Source organism: Tachysurus fulvidraco, chromosome 8 (assembly GCF_022655615.1).
Source record: "Tachysurus fulvidraco isolate hzauxx_2018 chromosome 8, HZAU_PFXX_2.0, whole genome shotgun sequence".
In the NCBI taxonomy this organism is placed as follows: domain Eukaryota; kingdom Metazoa; phylum Chordata; class Actinopteri; order Siluriformes; family Bagridae; genus Tachysurus; species Tachysurus fulvidraco.
In genome coordinates, this window is record NC_062525.1 from 18,320,911 (window position 1) to 18,336,757 (window position 15,847).

Below are 15,847 nucleotides of genomic sequence, written 5' to 3' on the forward strand. Positions count from 1 at the left end.
AACTCCCAGTACAAAGATACTGTAAATAGGGTTGAAAAAAAACAAAACTGTTCCTTTTTGATATGCCCCACACACATACTCGCAATCTCACAAGAGGAACTGTCATGGAAACTAACTTGTTCATATTTGCACACCATAGAAAACTGGTTTTGGCATACTTTAAACATTTCCATGTTAATAATATCATTACTGTTTTTAGACATATTGGAAATGGTGCATCATTCATGGAAATGCATACTACAGGAGAGTTTCCTGACCGTATGGTGCAGAAGGCAGCAGTGTGGGTGTTGGGCCCTTTGTGTCTGGTTGAGGTGCATAATTATGTCTCCTCCACTGCACCCCTCTGACAGCCAGCATCTTAATAGCAGTCAATAACAGAGGTGTGAGTGCTCAAAGTGAAGCCAGGATACGCATCTATTAACGCCATGCAAATTGTATTGGTCTTCAACTGAACACAAAAAGAAATTTATTTATTAGCCATGATCATTCAATAAATCAAAGATGTGTTTTTTCTTATAGAGCCTATACGAGAACAATGTATATATTCCCTCCTAGTGTAATAAAGGAATAATTTAGGAGGTATATATATTTCTCATGGTATTGATATTTGTAATAGAAGTGACGAGAAGAAACACAGTGAAATCTTGATTACCATGCAGTAATAAATTAATGAGACCTTTTAATGAACTTCTAAAAGCGTAACCAGGTGCCGCTGAGTTTCCATGGTTACATACTGCATGTAATGGCCACAGAGATGAAACTAACATATGCAGTAAGTGTTTTTTTTTTTTTCCACCTGTAAAGGTATGAAATTTTAAAACATATTATTATGTTATCAGCTTCTACTTTAAAAAAAAGAATACTTTTTTTTTGCATAAAAATTATGCTTGCAGGTTCTTTTTCAGATATCCATTTGGATTGGATTGATTATACAATATATCAGGAAGTTAAAATCAAGACATTCTGCAATTTAATGCAACAAATCTAAATGTCTAATAAGTCTGAATTTAACATGCATAATTACATGCCAAAGCATCAGACTAAAGGGGCATGTGTTCAGATGAAAAGGACGGCGTCGGAAAATAGAGCCGTTTTATACTTATCTTTCGTCATATAATCATGAAAAAACAGAAAATAATCCCACAACAGAATTACATCAAGTTTTGACTTTTCTACTACTGATCTGAGAACCACCTAAAATAGACATCCTAGTCAATATGCAGACTGAACTGTAACAACTGTAAACTTTATGCTAATTCATTTAATTATTGCTGGCTTGCTTTAGTGGATCAGTGCCTTTTTGAAAGAAAGGGAATAAAAGTGAGGTTTTATTCATTACATTTTAATTTACTTAGACCTGACCCATATTAATAGACTATATATAAAGTGAATAACTCTTGATTCTAAATGAATGTGATCTACTAGGTACTTTTATGATAGAAGCATATTAATATATTGGCTTTTTCATTGAATTTCTGCAAATTTGTAATCTTGCACCCTGTTGCTCACCTTTCTTGAACAGACTACTGCAGTCTTGTTATGTGTGGTGTGTTCTTATCCAGTTTTTCCTGTTAAATCCCATCTCCTTTTTTTTATGGACTTCTTTACATCACTATATGTAAAATAAAAGCTGAATTTAAATGACAAAAAACTATTAATCACAGCAGTATCAAACCTGGCTAATGTAGCTAACAAATGACAATTCAGTCTATAGTCTGCTTTACCAAAATATTGAATGATTTTTTTTTTTAGAAGTACATATTATAATGTAAACGACATGGTGTATTTCAAAGTAACAGCGATGCTGAAATAAAACCGTCAGTAATTCAATAATTAGCTAGTGAACTGAAGAATCCCACACTAATTTACTTGTAGGATGTTTAATGTTGAAAATGCAAATAAAATATTGTGCTTTGTGTTAAATATTTGTAAAACAGACTGATACATGTGGCGTGTGTTCGAAGATGGTTTTACTTTGCATTAGTGTACTTTGCCTAAGCAAACATCAAGAGCTGAAAAAGGGAAATAAATGGATGATACAATCGAAGCAGTGTGCAATGCTAAGCTTATTTTCCTTTACTCGATGCAAGCTTTTCATATCCATTCAATTAAATTCTATTTATTACTTAATATTTACAAAAATATTTATATTGAGCAATTGCTCAAGCACATAAACACATGCTGAAGTGCAAAATAATTATATATGACCATCTGTACTTTTGTTATTTTCTGTCTTTATTACTGGTGTCCATATGAATAAACTTCTGACAGTCCAAAAGTGTGCATCTCTACAACAATATGGCAACATTATAGAGTTATAATTAATACGAGGGATTTATAATTAAGCCATCTATCAACCACAGACTTAAATCAAAGGTGTAGCCTTGTAATGTCAAAGCATGTCTATTATATATATATATATATATATATATATATATATATATATATATATATATATATATATATATATATATATAATTGATTACAGTTGCGCTATTATTCTTTGAGAATGTTTCTTGGTCCTGACAATAGCCCTCTGTAAACTTTGCTGTCTGATGTCAGAACACAGTGAATACATCATATGAAACGTATAGTGTATGTAGTTCAATATTTTAAATCCAGATCTTTAAACGGCAACATTTTAAAGTTTTTTTTGGGGTGGGCGGGGGTGGGTGGGGTTGTGATGCTCAGCTCCACTGTGTAGAATATGCCATACTCATGGTAATCTGATGCTCAGTAAGAGATTTGACTTGTATTTGAATACAAATTCTCCTCTAAAACAACTGGGCCATGTCTAATTTGGTTAGGCAGGTGCAGTGAGAAATATATTGGAATGATGATTATTGATCATTAATTATTTAATTAACTTTGAATGAATAATTGATAGTTATGCAATAATGTACTTTTAGTTGTTTTAGACTTACTAAAGTAAAACATGTGGCACGATCATAAAATCCAGCTTCATTCTTGTTTATGTATATTTTCTCCCAAAATACCTTTTCCCCAAGCAGCAATCCCTTGACTCAGGAGCGATACATATCTAGAAAATCTTAGACTCTATCCATCAAAAACAGCCTCACTTCAGGACATTTACACCACAGACAGAATAACAAGAGGGCCTTTTCTTCAATGAGCAGAGTTCGGAAGGGGTAGCGCACTATCAGACTCTTCCTTCTTGCTTGTTTCAGGGGCAGATGGAAGGAAAAGGCTCCAGATAAGAATTCTGGCTTGCTAGCAAGGATGCACAGGGATGTAGGGCGGCTTGTCTAATTGCCTGTCTCAGAGAGGCAGATACTGAAAGGATTTATTCGGGCTTAATAAAGCCTGCATACCTCGCCAGAGTGCATGTGTCAGCTTGAGGATGTCACTCAAAGAAGCTGAGTGTGTGGAATCAGTGAAACTGGCTGGATCTGTTTACATTTAGGCTTGTGAATAACCAAGGAGATGCAGGCCATATACACTTCATAACTTCATTGAAATAAAAAAAACAAAAACATCATCATTAACAAAAACTATAATAAATATGAGAAAACATTAGGAAAGTTGCAGGATGGATTTGCAGCATTAATGTTCTTTTTTTGTCGTCATATCATCTTTCATTTTAACATTATGTACATGAAAAGAAAGACTCAACCCACAAAGAGACAGAGCCGGGTTTGCATTATAAACTAAAGTCTGTGTTTGCTGTTTGTGCACTGTATTTGATTTACCAAATGTGTTTGAGATTTAAATTTTATAATCAGAATAAATTAAGCAGTTATTTTCTTTGAAAATAACAGGACATTGAAGAATAAAGCTTCACTTCATACAGCAAGACTTTTTCTCACACAAGTTTTATACATTTTTTTTTTTTGTTTTGTTGTAGTACTTTTCTTGAAGTATGGTTTGCAGGTTACAAATTAATAAACAAATGTATTTAAAAATAGGCAGTACCACCTGTAGTGATTTGAATAGTCATCTACCATAAACATGACTTTCTAATTGGTAGTTTCTGTCCTCTGAATGTTAAAAATAACACATGAGTATTTGATGGTCTTTACATGAAGTGTGCTGCAGTATATATGAAACCACCTGAGTTCTGTCCACACCATCTGCTTCCTTGGTTAATGGGGGATGGTCGTGAAAAGAAAAAGATATATGACCTCTGGAAGAGCAACAGAGAGCAAAGTGAAACTGAACAAACATTTCAAAAACTAAAATGCCCGATAATCCTACAGAACTTTACGACATGGTATCTTTCACCATTACAGCAATTAATTCAGAGGTACCACAGAAAGATGCGCAAGATTACATTATTTAAAATACATGTTACTCCAGTTTCATATTAATGCATTTGCAAAAAAAAAATTTTTATAATGATAATAATAAATAAATAAATAAATAAATAAATAAATAAATAAATAAATAAATAAATAAATAAATATTAATTTCCAAATTATGTACATAGGACCTTTTTACCATGCTTCATATATGGACAATTTTCCAGAGATGCCAATCAACCTACCATGCATGTCTTTGGACCGGGGGAGGAAACCGGAGTACCCGGAGGAAACCCCCGAGGCACGGGGAGAACATGCAAACTCCACACACACAAGGCGGAGGCGGGAATCGAACCCCCGACCCTGGAGTTGTGAGTCAAATGTGCTAACCACTAAGCCACCGTGGCCCCCTGTTATTAGATATATGCTTCATTATTAGATTTACCATCTATTAGTACCAGCCAAAGGATGACCTAGTTTTGACCTTACATATGGAGACAAAATATTTTTATTCAAAATGTACCAATGATCAGGCTACTAAAATGCTCCCAAAACAATGTTTTTTATTAAATAAACACTATGTATGAATATAAAATGTATTTATTTAGATAGATGTCTTAATAAACCAGATCTTTTCATTTTTTTTTTTTAAAGCTGTACATAAATGACATGTTTATACATACAGAAGTACACACTGCTTTTGCTGAAGCAACTGAGTAGGGAGAATGCCGGTCTACTTCCTTTTTGCATTCACACTTTTACAGACCCAGTTCATGCCATCCTGATACACACAAACAAATTAGAACTTTAACATAATGTATACGATTAGAATTTAACTTTTTTTGTTTACTAAATATAAATTATAAATAAGTCTTCTGTTTGTTTATAAAATGTAATTACCTGTATGCCCTCTCCAGTGAGGGCTGAACAGGGCTGGATTTGCCATACTCTGTCCCGAATGGTGTGCAGGTTCAGTCCCTCGGCGATTTCAGATGCAGGGGCTGCAGTGAGCAGGTCTTGCTTATTAGCAAAGATGAGAACAGGAACCCCACTGAGCTTCTCCTCATCTAATAACTCAGCCAACTCCTTTGAAGAGCAGCGCAACAACATAACTTGTATAGTAAGTTTTAAATTAACAGTAAAAAAACAGCAGGTGATTTTTACTTTTTAGTTCTTAGATCCCTGTTGTATTATGTAGCTCTGTAGCACCTGGATCCTAGAAGAACTTTGTTTTATTTAACTATGTACTACATATATATAAAACTCTATTACTATATTTGTGCATAAATATGCACAAGCAAACAAAGTGAACCCAAACAAACAAATCAGCCAAAAAAAATTATACTGCTTCATTTAATTAATGAGAATAATGATCAAGCATTCTTACATATCTGTGACTGGCAAAAGTAGGTGAACATTTGATTTCAGTATCTTTTGTGAGCCCCTGTGCAGTAATAACTGCAAGTAAAGTTTCTGGTAACTGTTGAATAGTCCTGCACAACAGCTTAGAAGAATTCTATCCCATTCCTCGGTACAGAACAGCTTCGACAATGGGATTTTGGTGGGTGTCCTTACATGAACTACTTGATTCAGGTCCTTCCACAACATTTCTTTTGGATTAAGGTTGGAACTTTGGGTAGGATGTTCAAAAAACATTACCTTTGTTGATCTTTAATTGTTCTTTGGTAGACAGACTTTGTTGCTAGTGGTCTTTGTATTGGTGTTTGACCCATTTTCTTTTGAGATTCAGTTCATGAACAGATGTCCGGCCCAATTTGCAGCCCAAAATACAGGCCCAAAGAATGATACTACGACTAACATGTTTCACAGATGGTATAAGGTTATTATGCTGCAATGCAATGTTTTTCTTCCTCCAAAAACATTTAAACTAAAATGTTTTATTTTGGTCTCATTCATCCAAAAATATCTTTCCAATAGTCCTCTGTCTTCTTCACATGTTTATAATGTTCTTTTTGGAGAATAGTGGCTTTCTTCTTACAAGAAGAAATGAATTACTTAGCTACTACTATTACTTAGGTAAGTTATTTTGGATTCCTTTCTGACCCAACAGACTATTATATGTCTTGATTTTGGAGTGATCTTTGTTGGTTGACCATTTCTGGGGAGTGTAGAAATGGTCTTAAATTTCCTCCATTTGTATAGAATCTGTCTGACTATAGATTTGTGTCGTCCAAACTCTTTAGAAATGGTTTTGTAAACTTATCCAGCTCGATGAGCAACAATGAGTCTTTTTTCTGAAGTCTTCAGAAATCTCCGTAGTTTGTGCCATGATCCACTTCCCCAAACACACGTCATGAACATCAGACTGTGATAGATCTCTGTTTTTTTTAAATAAGACAGGGCAGTAACTGATACCTGATTGTTATCCCATTGATTAAAAACAGATGAACTCTAATTTGACCTTCAAATTGACTCTAATTTGACTCTTTTTAATTTGACATACTTTTGCCAGGCACAGATATATAATATTAGAACATTTAGTTGAAAAAATAAAACGTATTTGTCTGCTTTGTTTGATTGGGGACACTTTGTCTATTTTTAGGACATTTCTAAATGGACAATTTTTAGGACAATTGGTAAATGGTCTATTTTTAGGACAATTCTAAATTTCTAAATGGGTTCACAAACTTTCAAGCAGCTATATATATATATATATATATATATATATATATATGCAACACATAGTTATATAGACTTTAGTTAAATACATAATATTACCTGTCCTGTTTCTTCGAATCGTTTGCGATCTGCACTGTCTATAACATAAATCTGAAAAAAGAGATTCGTTTATCTTTCAAAAACCTCAAAGTGCTTTAATGAGTAATGATGCACAATGCCATGTCACTCACCAGAAGATCTGTATTTTCAAAATAGTTCCTCCAGTAGGGCCTGATTTTGCGCTGCCCACCAATGTCCCAAACGTTTAATTTGAAACCCTGTGACTGCACACTTTTGATATTGAAACCCTAACAGAATCATAACACATGCAAAAAATGAATAAAGTATAAAACATGACACTAAAAATTCAAGACATACTGTCTCGTGTTAGAATGTGTATTCTTTCGCTTTCATGTATTTCGTTATTTAGTACAGTATCACATACATATATGATCACTCTGATGTGAAGTGTTGGGAGCAGAAAAAACACTAATGTGCAGGATCAGAGTTAGGAACCTGTGCTCTTTATTCCTGACCTGTGTTGGTGTTATGTGGCTGATATCCTCAGAAGCCAGCTGTTTAAGAAGAGTGGTCTTGCCACCGTTGTCCAACCCAAGAAGCAAAATGCGGACCTCTTGGTCAGGGGTACTTTTCAGCTTTCGCAAAATTGATAGCAAACCCTGAAAAAAAAATACACTCGTTTAGATTAATTGGGTTACACAAATGCAACATGCACTGATGTTGCCTTAAGGGCCGAGAGAGTAAACACAAGCTCAGCCATAAAGCTGATAAACCCCATCCATCCATCCATCCATCCATCCTCAATTTTATTCTATCAACGCACCCAAACTGTGCAATCTTTAGTTTTCTGGTTCTGGACACAGTCCATAATTCTATGCCATTCGATCAAGTCCATTAAAAAACCTCTATCTGTGAATAATGATGCTTTAATGCTAGCGAGTTAGCAGCTAATCTCCATAGAGATTTAGCCAAAAGTGATGCTGATTATTAGTTAGTATATAAACTCAACTGTACAAACACACATTTCCCTCGACAGTATCTTCTGATTAAACGGTGAATGAGACCTGATAACTGCTCTGTACTATACGCGTACGTATTTGACGCACAGCGTAAAAGCTTGTTATTATAATGGGCTTTAACTCACCATGTTGCGATTGTGCCTCCTCGAGACGCCTCCGTGTTACTAAGGACAGCCAGTGACGTAGTACGTAAGACAAACGTACAAAGGGGCGTCGCTTCGTTAGCACAACGCGGAAGTAGATTCGTATCCCATCATAACCCGTCCATATAGCTAAGCAGGTAATTTGGTGTGAAAAGAAATGGTTTATATAACACCACCCGTATTTGCACTGATTACTATATTACTAACCAGCACGTGGTACGACAGATTTGGTTTCATTTAAAGCTAACGGTTAATAAAACTGTTATAACCAGTGTTTGTATTATACGTTCAGATTGTGTCTGAATTCAGAGTAACTCCGTGCTGATGAACAGTGCGACATAAATCTGTGTGAGTTCATAAAAAAAAGGAACCAAAACAATACTAATTTTATTACATATTCCTGTAAGGATCCGCCCGTTTCCGTGATTGGCAGTGTTTATGTGGCACGTGCTTCCTCGTGCACCGATAGATAACGTCGTGTTACTACAGAAACCGCTCACTCACTCGACAGACCCCACCACAGACACCCATCCTAACTGTAAGTGTTTTTATTTATGCCAGCATTTAATATCTCAGTTGCATGAGGCATGCTGAGTTAGAACAGAGGAACATTTCCGGGTCGTTAGAGATCTGTGCAGGCAGAACTAAAGTCTGAAGGCTTCAAGCCAAACAAACTTCCAGCATGCACCTTCTGATACCTGTATATCGTCTCTCAGGTTTCCTGCTGGTGTTTATAACGCAAATTCTGACTTCGAGAGACTTTACATATCGTTATGCATCAGGCTGTTCCTCATCTGTGGTCTGTCTGACGTGGCGAGTTTGATGTGAAAGCGGTAGTTACCGGTTTCATCCAACTAAGCTTTTTTCCCAACTTTCTCTCTATATAAACTAATCTAAAACAATGGATCTTTCTCCTCACTGCATGTTTGGGTTACTTATTGTGTTATTTATCTGCCATCTAAAACAATAAGACGTCACTTACACAGTAAAGTAAGAAGTATTTGGTTTTTTTTTTTAAATTTATTTGTCATAATTCTGCTTGTTGCTAGAATTTACACTTTCTTGTAACACTAAATAAATTGGGATAATTATGCACAAAAGTGTTATTCTCTGTAAAACAACTTTACTAGGCACAGTTTTAGCTTGTAAACACCACAGCGTTTTAGTCACATGAACTGTCAGATTAAACAGCTTGCTGTGAACTATTATGCAATCACAAATTAAATATATATGTGTGTATGTATGTATGTATGTATATGTGTGTGTGTGTGTGTGTGTGTGTGTAAATATGAAGGTGATCCAAATGTACAGGCAAACAAATTCATGTTTCTGAGACACACACTGAGATTTCACAAGTTTAAACCAGAACACTAAAAATACTCTTATGCACACTATATTAAATAACTTTTGCAGGGTTAGAGAGATTTTGTCATTTAAGTCTCAAAGAAATATAGAGTACAGAAAAATGGCGTCCTCCAAGGCTTTGTTACAACGTTACAGAGATCACTGGCAACTGTGTGTGATCGACAACATAGTGCAAATGCTTCAGGGCATTCGGGGTTTCTTCAAAGCTAACGGTTGATTAAACTGCAGCAATTTGATGGAGGCAGTTACTGAACCTGTACTACTTAGTTGACTGCTACTAGTTCTGGAATTTCTTCCTTTAACTCACTACAACATTACGATACCATATTACATCTCTGAACTTTCTAATACTTTTTAGAATTAAGTAAAGTGTGACATAACTTGCTCAACTAAATGGAGCTATTTTGCTAAATTTGTTTGTTTAATTTTGTTATTGACTGCTTTCCTAGTCATTACCTAATGCCAAAGCTTAGGCAAAAAATGCCTTCATCTAATTACTGGCAGCATGAATTTCACTGGAAACAGTAACATGGCTTATCATTTGATGTGCTCTTAAGTTAGGGTTTACTTTTACTCTTGTAGAAAGCAGAGATATGGCAAGATTCAATATATTTTTTTTGCAACTGGGTCACACTCAGTCAGCCTGCATGTCGTTCGTACACCCTGTGATCAAGGTTCAGCTTTGTTCTTTTCTGTATGTGTATTTAACTGTTTTGACCTGTAATGTTGACACTCTGGCTAAATAAACTTATAAACTGTAAATTTGGTCAGACTTTATTGACCAAGTATCTTGAGAAGAACCTGAATTACTGCTAAACCATACTGTTTGTTTATGGAAATGAATGTTCTTAACTTATAATTAGGTAAGAGAACAGTTCTAGAGGTAATTTCTAGAGTTAGAGTTTACTCTTATGGTCGATAACCACCATCTTTAATGTTTAGTGAACAGAAGAACAAAAAACAATTTAAAAAGCCGAAACTAATTTAATAATTAAAAAAAAGAGAGAATCTAAACATTAATATGAAATTATTTTTTTAAATTCGTATTTGCAAATTAAGCTTCATGAATGAGATTATATTTTCAGAGAGAAGACTTAATAATTGATTACAGTTGTAGTCATGTGGATATGTGGAGTCAATTCATGGCTGATGAGAGGTAAAATGTTAGCTGGCAGAAGTATAGAAAAAAACAGATTAACATTTAGTCCATACATTTACTAGAATTTGCACAAATATCACCCAGCCATTAACTTTCAAAGGTCAGTACTGATGCAGTGTCTGTGTTTTTGTGCTGTGTTGATTTAGTGCCTGGAGATAGGAGAAAGCACCATGGCGGCACCGAGCGGCTTTGATATCGATGCTCCACGCTGGGATCAGTTCACTTTCATGGGCCGCCTCAAACACTTCTTTAACGTTACAGACTTTCGCACCGTCCTCCTGGGTAATGACAAACTGGATGAAGCAAAAGCTTTAGTGGATAGTTGCAGGTAAACTCGAGCAATCACAAAAATCATATGAATAAATTATTAATTCATTTATATCAAATTTAAGAAACAGTAAACCATTTTTATCTCACAACTCACCAATAATTCAAGCATAACAGTTAACATTTGAAATAACAATTTAATGCAACCAGTCTAAAATTGTTAACATTAAGAAAAACATCATTCTGGTGACCTGCACTTTACTGTGTATTGCTTAGCCACACATGACTACAGCTGTTTCATTAGTATAGGGACACTTTCTGATGCTAGTGTTGTGTTAATCACATACCTTATAGATTTCCTTGATTAAGATTAGACTTAAAAACAAAAAATGCATCGTTCCTGTAAAGCCCATCCCTTGAAGTGTCTTGCTTTGTCATTATGGATTATTAGATTAGATTAGATTCAACTTTATTGTCATTGTGCAAGGTACATGTACAGAGCCAATGAAATGCAGTTAGCATCTAACCAGACGTGCATGATCTAACCAGATGGCTTATTTACAAGTGGCAGTGTAATAAATAAGGGTATGAGGTTATACATGAGGATATGTGCAGAAGGTGTAGTAATATGTACATGTAACTGAATAAGGGTAAATATAGTGTGGTTTTTATACACGTATATACAGTATTGTGTGTTCATTAATGAAAGAAAGTAAACTGAATTCATGTATGTATTATTCAATAAAGAATACTTGTATTTCCTAAGAAGTTATGCAGTGTATTGGTTTACAGACTATAAACTAATGCAGTTGATGTCTTTACCTTTCTCTTCCTTATTATTATTCCCCTAAGTCTAACCCTCTATATTTTTCCTCCTCATCTCCCCAGAGCGGGCTCTATCCCTCCAGGTACAACCGAGGAACAGCTGTATTATGCCAAGAAACTCTATGACTCAGCATTTCACCCTGATACTGGTGACAGGATGAACTTGATTGGCAGAATGTCTTTCCAAGTGCCAGGGGGCATGGCTATCACTGGCTTCATGCTGCAGTTCTACAGGTCCAAACTACTTCACAATCACATTTAAAAGTCATTTAAGCTTGGATTAGCTGAGGTCACTTATGTTATTAATAGCGTAAATACCTGTAGTATTTATATATAATTATTTAATTTTCTTTATAGGTCCATTGATGCTGTGTGTTGGCTGTATTGTGCATGTTTTGAGTATTGCTCTGTGTATTACTGCAGGACGGTGCCTGCTGTGGTGTTTTGGCAATGGGTAAATCAGTCCTTCAATGCTCTGGTCAACTACACCAATCGTAACGCTGCCTCCCCCATCACACCAAAGTGAATATTTTGCATTTATAATACTTCTAGTAATCAGTGACTAAATAACAAATATAAACTCAGTGGTGTCACAGTGAGCTATTTTGGTAACGGGAGCATTGCAGCAGGATGTGTGTTTTCTCATGTGTCTCTCTGCCTCCTCCAGACAGATCGGTGTGGCTTATGTAACTGCAACAAGTACCGCATTGGCCACTGCTGTGGGTCTGAACCTTTACACAAAGGTATTCTCAATCGGTAAATTTCAATGGAATTCAAAATGTTGTGCTTTTGTCAACAGTTTACTTCATAACCAGACTGGTGTTTGATTTCTTTTCAGAAAGCACCTCCTCTGGTGGCTCGCTGGGTTCCTTTTGCAGCCGTGGCTGCAGCTAACTGTGTAAATATCCCTATGATGAGACAACAGTGAGTCCTGTCAACTTTGATAGTATTCTTTTATTTCAAACATATAGTTTGTTTTTGGCTGTGTTTATCTGTTTTTGCTAGCCATGTTCACAATTCTGTTCTTGTGCAGAGAGATCTTGAATGGCATTGCAGTCACAGATGAAAATGGCAATAAACTTGGTGACTCGAGAGTGAGTAACAGTGATGCCATCACCAGAAATGACTAATTACTCACAATCACAAGTAGAATGTTAAGCAAAAAATAATAATAAACATAATAAAATACTCAACACAGGTTTTTCACCTAATCTCTATGTACTGTGTATCGTGTGAGATTACAAGAAAGTCAAAGGTGCAGTCTTTCCCTTTGTAGTGAGCTGGGAGCTATTTGCTTGTAGGAACTGATGATATGAGCTATAATCATTGCGCTGAGGAATATTTTGTGCCAGATTTTGTTGCTTTACCATTTTAAAGCCAAAATCCTGAATCAGTTGTTGCACACGTGCATAAAGTAGAAAATAAATGTCACCTTTTGCTTGCTAGTGTGAATGTAGGTTGTCAGGTTTAGTAACACTGACATTGTAATATCTGATATGCTCATGACAAAAAGTCAATAAGTTGTTGCCCAACAGCTATAAGACGTGCGTTCTCGCCTAACGTCTGCCCTATCATCAGAGCCTATTCAGCTCTGGCTAACATCTTTAACCCTGTGGTGACTAATTTACACTATATTAAAAAGGATTAAAAAAAAGATGCTTAATGTTGTTAATCAGCATTTTTACATATTTCACATGTCACTGATTCTGAAAAGGCTGTTTGTATATTTGGTTGATAGTTAGCATCCACAGGTGACAGTCAGTCAGATCATGCCTGATGTGCGTAATGCAGCAGGAGGTTGGTGGCTGGTTTGGTTTTGCTCCATAATAAGATTTCTTTTCCTGGTTGTTAAACATTATTCTTTGCCCAGCATTTGTATGAGCTTTAGGTTAACCACCACAATTAGACTGTACTGTGCTGATTATGTGTGTTTGAGCTTTTATTAATTTGGTAAGATAACAGGAACTTGTCACCCCACAGAAAGCTGCCGTAAAGGGGATCACACAGGTGGTCATTTCCCGAATCACCATGGCAGCACCGGGCATGAGTAAGTACATACAAATGGCTGGTGGTTTAATTTCATAAAATGGCTGCTGGTTTATTTTTCCTTAAAAAAGAGGAAATGGTAAAAAAAAATTGCTGTGTATTGGCAATTTTCTGGTGTTTTTATGGAGTCCTGTCTAATTTCTCTTTCTCTTTCCAGTCATCCTCCCTATTATAATGGAGAGACTAGAAAAATACAGATTCATGAAGGTATGTTGTGTAACAACTTTGTAACTTAAAGAAGCAGAGACTTTGCACTGATAAATCTTTAATCTATTCAGAGTTCTGCATTTTGTTTTTGTTACTTCAACATACTACACTGTTTCCCTTTACTAAACATGTCTCCCTTTATCTTTGATACAGAAAATTACATTTCTTCATGCACCATTGCAAGTGATGATGGTTGGAGTATTGTAAGAAACATTTGTTTCAATTATGGTTATATTATTAGCAAACTGTCTTGTTTTGGGCTAAATAAGGGTACGATGAAAACAAATCTTTCATCAGTTCTCTCTCTCACTTTCAGCCTGATATTCATGGTGCCTGCAGCATGTTCACTGTTTCCACAGAGATGGTAAATATAAAGATTAATACACATTAGTATTTAGCCACAAGCATTAGACTGGATGAAGTAACAGCATGCATAATAATATCCATCAGCAACCCTATAAGATTGTATTGGGCACAACCTGATCTCACTGCTCTTGTTTCCCAGCTCTCTGCCTGTGTCTAAACTGGAGCCAGAGCTCAGAGAATCCATCATCTCCCAGTATGGTGACGGCATCACCCATGTTTATTTCAACAAAGGCTTGTGATACTGTTACCCTGCTTCTCAAAGGCTGGAGGAACATCATCTGATCCTGAAATTAGCCAATCCTGAGCAAGATCAGAGGGACTGGTTACTCATATTCACACTATTAGTACAGCTTGCTTTATAATATTTTGATCATATTGCTTTTCTACAGTATTTGACATTTATTTGTAGGAGTAATGGTTTTGCTATAAATCGGTTGCCTTTGGCTTACCTCTGAAAAATGGTGTTTTTGCACTGTTTCAATTTGAGTAAGGCCAGAAATTTAACAGGTGAACGCTGATTCCCTGATGACTTGTGAGTTGGATATAAATACCGACTAAGTATTAATTGGCAGTACATTTTATTGGTCAATAATTAATTCATGAATTTCTACAATTCTGTATGAATGAGCCTTTTCTTGACATATATGGTCAAGAGCAGTATTTTCGAGCTTTCCAAGAATTATTACTAGTGATTAAGGAGAGGGGGAATGCCGTTGCATACTGATCTCTCAGGTGTTTTTCCATTTAAAGGTTATATGCTTTAAAGCTTTATTGACTTCTTGAATAGTTCAGGTATCCAGTTACCAAGCTGGTCAAGTTTCTAAAGACAAACATCCTCAAGGTCAAAGAATTGTTAAAATGTCTTTTTTCATCCAGATTTTGGTGAGTAATTTTGTGTTACGTTTTGTTGACATATTTGGTCAAATGCCCATATGAGCTCAAACATAGACTAGTAGCGAATGCTACCCCTCTCTCTTACTTGTTTACAAATAAAGCAGTAAATTTGTGAAGGTAAATGAATAGCTGTATGCCATATGATTACACATTATATGATTGAGCATGTGCTGTGCAAGCCTGGTGTTTTGTTTTCTCCACCCTTTTTATAACAAATATAAATGATTTTGCCAAAAAATGTTTTCATTTGCAATCAATTGCATACCTTTTGAGAGCAACTGAATGAATGCTGCTGTAAGGCTATGTCACTGTATTTAAGTGTTGTCTTTTTTTGTTGTTCTGATGGGAGATTTGAAAAAAAAACATTTGACTGGAAATTTTTTGGTCATCTTTCAATATGGTATTCTGACCACTAGAGGGAAGCATTTCATTACCATTCATGTTAATGGTTTATAAGCATCTGCTGCTTATAGCTTTTTTTTTTTTTAAGCAAACCTTCACACCATGAAGGGGAAAAAATCCTGTAGGAAACAAATGAGAGCAACTATATTTGGACATATTTAGACCAATATTTGGATGTGTGATAACTGTTTTTTG

The 15,847-nt window shown here is 35.5% G+C and overlaps 2 protein-coding genes across 4 annotated transcripts; one reads left to right on the forward strand and one right to left on the reverse strand.

Annotated features, from left to right (window-relative positions):
- Positions 1 to 4,841: 4,841 nt before the first annotated feature.
- arl3b (ADP ribosylation factor like GTPase 3b) lies at positions 4,842 to 8,261 on the reverse strand. The gene is made up of 6 exons (XM_027140641.2): positions 8,104 to 8,261; positions 7,475 to 7,618; positions 7,130 to 7,246; positions 6,999 to 7,049; positions 5,160 to 5,345; positions 4,842 to 5,040 (listed from the first exon to the last, which is right to left on the reverse strand). Exons 1-6 carry the CDS (start codon positions 8,104 to 8,106, stop codon positions 4,993 to 4,995), a joined length of 549 nt encoding a protein of 182 aa, XP_026996442.1. The 5' UTR covers positions 8,107 to 8,261; the 3' UTR covers positions 4,842 to 4,992.
- Positions 8,123 to 15,627, forward strand: sfxn2 (sideroflexin 2). 3 transcript variants are annotated; one of them, XM_027140637.2, is made up of 13 exons: positions 8,132 to 8,258; positions 8,529 to 8,659; positions 10,792 to 10,973; positions 11,801 to 11,971; positions 12,161 to 12,259; positions 12,405 to 12,480; positions 12,576 to 12,661; positions 12,771 to 12,831; positions 13,718 to 13,784; positions 13,941 to 13,990; positions 14,144 to 14,193; positions 14,307 to 14,354; positions 14,496 to 15,627. In XM_027140637.2, the coding sequence occupies exons 3-13, from the start codon at positions 10,816 to 10,818 to the stop codon at positions 14,593 to 14,595; spliced, it is 966 nt and encodes a 321-aa protein (XP_026996438.1). In that variant the 5' UTR covers positions 8,132 to 8,258; positions 8,529 to 8,659; positions 10,792 to 10,815; the 3' UTR covers positions 14,596 to 15,627. The 3 variants fall into 3 exon arrangements, with proteins under 3 accessions (XP_026996439.1, XP_026996438.1, XP_047673255.1); XM_027140638.2 differs by lacking the exon at positions 8,529 to 8,659 and having other exon boundaries at positions 8,123 to 8,258; XM_047817299.1 differs by lacking the exon at positions 8,132 to 8,258 and having other exon boundaries at positions 8,368 to 8,659.
- Positions 15,628 to 15,847: the final 220 nt, after the last annotated feature.